Below are 4,339 nucleotides of genomic sequence, written 5' to 3'. Positions count from 1 at the left end.
TAAAAATGAGGTCAACAAACTGAAAAAGATAACAAGCTATATAGTGCCCCCGGGGTGACATTTTTATGTAAGCCAACCCCAAAGCTACAATCATCCCGTTTCCCTTGTCAAAAATGTCCAAACCAAAACCGTAAATCAGCAGTTAGTTGAGCGCTGGCACCGGACGTTAGTATGACGTCAGAAAGACGTTGGACTCTTATGGACTCTTAGGTCACATAAACATTAAATCTGGTTAAAAAATAGGGTTTATGATATTTTAAATGTCTAATGACATTCGAATTTCATGTTGTGTGGATGTTATCAATATGATGTTTTGCAGATGTTGAATCTTGTTTTCCATACCTTACAACTAAATTTCATTATTCTACATCAAGATGAGGTTGGCACAAGACGTCTGAAAGACTTTGGATTTTGGTAAGACAACGACACAACTTCAATCCTGCTGTCAGTGTTCTACATCAAATTGATGCTGGCATTAGGCGTTGTCATGACATCGAATTTTGATCACCCAACGTCACAACCTAAATTCAAGCAAATCTAACAGCGCTGGTGGCTGGCTTGCTATATTTTAATCAAACGTATTTTTTTCTTTAATTGGTTATTGATACAGTGACTTTCATTATAGTTGGCTTTAAAGTGCATTTGTGATATTCCTTATGACAATGACAAAACTTCTAAACATAATCACTTCTAGTAAACAGTAATTTTTTAAAGTATTTTGTCAGTATTTGTTGGCAAAAATGCTGCAAAATGTTGTCAGTTTTTGTTTCAGAAGTTAAATTTTTATTTTAAGACCAGGGGGCCCTAAGCAACTGCTTATATTGCTTAATGGGTAGGGCCGGCCCTGTTTGCAGATTAGATTTTTACACATAAGCATATAATTACCTTTTAAACTGTGATGCATTATGATAGATTTCACTACCCAACAGTATAGAGTAGTTCAAATCAATGAGTTAGACTTTTAAATGTTGCATCAAAATATCTATATGTTTTAAAATATGAGAATCTTAAAGACAGACTTTTTGATATTTTAAGTATATTTTGACTTGAAGTTCAATTTAATATCTCAATATTAGTACCTGTACAAAGTAAAAGTTCTGAAAATAGCCGGCAAACACACCTGAAAAAAAGTTGTCTCCTCCTCAGGCTGCAGAGGCACATTCGTCAGAGTGAGAAAAGGATTTTCTCTCACTGATGAAATACAGATGGCGTCTCCATGGAGTGCACGCCTGTTGTTGTGTGTGCACATTGAAGCGCATGCATGTTTGCGTATAAAAAGCATCTGTTCGATGCAATTGTGGCCATTTGAAGCCACGAGCTGAAGGCAGGAAGGACCATCCGAATAACAACCACAGGATTATGTTGGGTTTAACTTTGCTGTGGAATTCATCCCTCCAGTCTGCAGCCATCAAGGAAACCTGCTGTATCAAACTCGCCTCTCTGCCCCCCCTGGTCTCCATCTTCAGTGATGGCTGAGTGGAGTTGGGTGGCGTACACAGCACTAGAGGTGCTTATTGCTGTGGCCTGCTGCCTCGGTAATGTGTTGGTAGTGTGTGCAGTGTGTATCGGTATCCGGGATTCCCTCCGCGAGCCCACCTTTTGCTTCCTCGTCTCCCTGGCAGTGGCTGACTTCCTAGTGGGCGTGGCCGCTGTGCCCCTGGCTGTACTGTTGGACGGCTGGGTGAGTGTGACCCCTGACCTGTGCCTATTTCTCAGCTGTGTCGTGCTGGTGCTGACTCAGGCCTCTGTGCTGTCACTGCTTGCTATCGCTGTGGACAGATACCTCCGGTTACACACGCCGCTCAGGTGAGGTACGCATTCTGACACTGGTTTACAGGCAGGGTTCCCACGGTCATGGAAAACCTAGAAAGGTCATATAATTTCCCAATGATATTTTCCAGGCCTGGTGAAGTCATGGAAATAGTAAAATCATGAAAACATAGAAATGTGTTGTGTGTCATTTATGCACATCAAGGTGAATTTATTTTCTCTTGCTGACGACGTAACGTAGCCTTACTATGCGTTGATGTGTCACTGGAGAGAGATTATTGGTGGATTTTCAAATTAGCAACAGTCCTTGAACACATCATGTGGGATGCTGAAATTATACATAAACACATTTTGAAAAACGCCAACAAAAACACTCATAAGGGACCTGGAAAAGTCATGGAAAAGTTTTGAAATGTTGTCCATGACATTGTGTGGGAACCCTGTACTGGCTGAAAAGCTCTGTAGATACAATGATTGTTGATTTGGAGGAATAACCTTTGTGTTTCATCCCTCTCAGATACAAAGCCCTTGCCACACAGAGGCGTACATGGATGGCCGTGTCTATGTGCTGGAGTCTTTCCTGTCTGCTGGGGTTCACCCCTCTGTTTGGCTGGCGCAACGACTCCTCTATGGCATCTGATTCCACCAATACCTCCTCCAGCTCTCCCCCCTGCACCTTCCTCTCAGTCATCTCCCTCCCCTTCATGGTCTACTTCAACTTCCTGGGATGTGTCATGGCACCCCTGCTGGTCATGACTCTTCTCTACACAAGAATCTTCTGGAGCTTGCAGGGCCGTCTCAAGGACAGCTGTCCTCAAGCCCAGGCCTCTCTGCTCAGAGAGAAGAGGCTGGCCTGCTCGCTGGCTCTGGTTCTCATTTTGTTTGCCGGCTGCTGGATTCCTCTGCACCTGATGAACTGTCTGCTGCTGTTTCAAGGCCCTCAGGCTGTCACACAGGGGACACTCTATACAGGCAGGCAGCTTTTTTTTTTAGTACTTACACAGTCATGTTCTTACTTTCATGTTGAGACATATGTTTGAAAAGTTCCCCCAGTGCTTACACCACTTACCAGCAGGTACAGTGAAATCTGACTGTAACATATTGTTTTCCAGGTATTCTCCTGTCTCACGCCAACTCTGCAGTCAACCCTGTGGTCTACGCTTGTCGCATCCCAAAGATCCAGCAGGCCTACAGTCAAATTTGGAGGCGCCTCCTTGTGAGGCTGAACTGCCACCATGGAGACAAGTTCATTTGCTGCTCAATAACAGGCGGCAGAGCCAATCGCACAGAGACGCGTGGCTCAGGAGGGACGACCACGCCCTGACAGAGGACATCAGGGTCCAGCATGTTTGAGGTTTAAGATCACGGGACTTTGTCAGGAGGTATTTACCCACTCTCACAAGAAAATCACTGCAACAATCATTTAACTCTTTATTACAGATTATTGAGACAACTGAGGAAATACAGGCCGCCAGGGAGTGTTTGATTTGTGTGTATTCTGTTAGTTCGCCATGGCATTTGGTTGCCTCGTCTGCAAACTTTAAGTCGAAGCCATCTCATAAGTCTCCACTAGAGGGTGCTGTGGACTAACATACTCAACAGCTGCTGCTGTACACAAACCATCAGAGTTGTAGTGAGTGGCAAACACTTTCAAGATCACTGTTGGATTTTTTTTTTGTTTTTTGGACAACTGATTTGAGGCAAATAAGACTTTATTGAGATGTACATATTTTGGTCATTTGACAGCTTCAATCAATCCACTAACAATTTTCAGCACATTTCTACTCTACAAATAAATGTGATACTTAACCATGAGAGTGTCCATGAGTGTTCAGTGAGCGCCTCAGGGAAGGCAATAGACTGTATAGTTATCACCTGAGCAGGGTGCAATCCCACCCACCAAACTATACAACCTACTACCTCACCCTGACAGAGCTCAGATCAAACACACCGCACGTCTGCATCCTGTTTGAAACCTAATTTTTCCAGCTCTCGCAAAACAATGCTTGACACAGTGCATTATGTTGATTTCTGCAAGCGTATGTTCTGATTGGACGGCATAATTGCCCATCTGGAGGTGACAGTCGGCGAGTGGCTGACTCAGCTGTCTCCTTGGGAAAGACAGTAGATTGTATAGTTATCTCAAAAAGAGGTTACACAACCCCACAACTATTCAATCTACTACCTCAGCCCCAAGGACAGCATCCACGTTGCTTCAGCATCAAAGATCCGCAAAGGTAATTCTCCTGCAGTGGCACAGAGAAAAAGAGACAGGGAGGGTTATCTTAATTAACTAGTCTTTGCTGTAAAATACATGAAAGATGAAACTGGTTAGGTGGTCATTTTCAAAGTGTATAGTTACGTTTTATTTTCGACTGTTTAAATTCAGTCCCAGCACAAGGGAGTGTAGTCGAATCTTCAGTTTTATCTGTGATTCTTCTTTTTTTTTTTGTCTGGAATTGATTCTAAAAACTGTTTTATGACAACAAGTCTTTAACGGCCAAGATTTGAAGCAACGTCTCACTTGTTAACAAAAGATGATTTTACATATTGACACGTCATCACCGAT

At 43.1% G+C, this 4,339-nt stretch overlaps 1 protein-coding gene across 1 annotated transcript; it reads left to right on the top strand.

Annotated features, from left to right (window-relative positions):
• The first annotated feature begins 1,112 nt into the window (after positions 1 to 1,112).
• LOC121947394 (adenosine receptor A3-like) lies at positions 1,113 to 3,094 on the top strand. The gene is made up of 3 exons (XM_042492428.1): positions 1,113 to 1,806; positions 2,288 to 2,742; positions 2,883 to 3,094. Exons 1-3 carry the CDS (start codon positions 1,469 to 1,471, stop codon positions 3,092 to 3,094), a joined length of 1,005 nt encoding a protein of 334 aa, XP_042348362.1. The 5' UTR covers positions 1,113 to 1,468.
• The last annotated feature ends 1,245 nt before the right edge of the window (positions 3,095 to 4,339 follow it).

Source organism: Plectropomus leopardus, chromosome 8 (genome assembly GCF_008729295.1).
Source record: "Plectropomus leopardus isolate mb chromosome 8, YSFRI_Pleo_2.0, whole genome shotgun sequence".
NCBI lineage: Eukaryota > Metazoa > Chordata > Actinopteri > Perciformes > Serranidae > Plectropomus > Plectropomus leopardus.
Note: the sequence above shows the minus strand (reverse complement) of the source record. Positions and strands in the feature narration are given on the sequence as shown.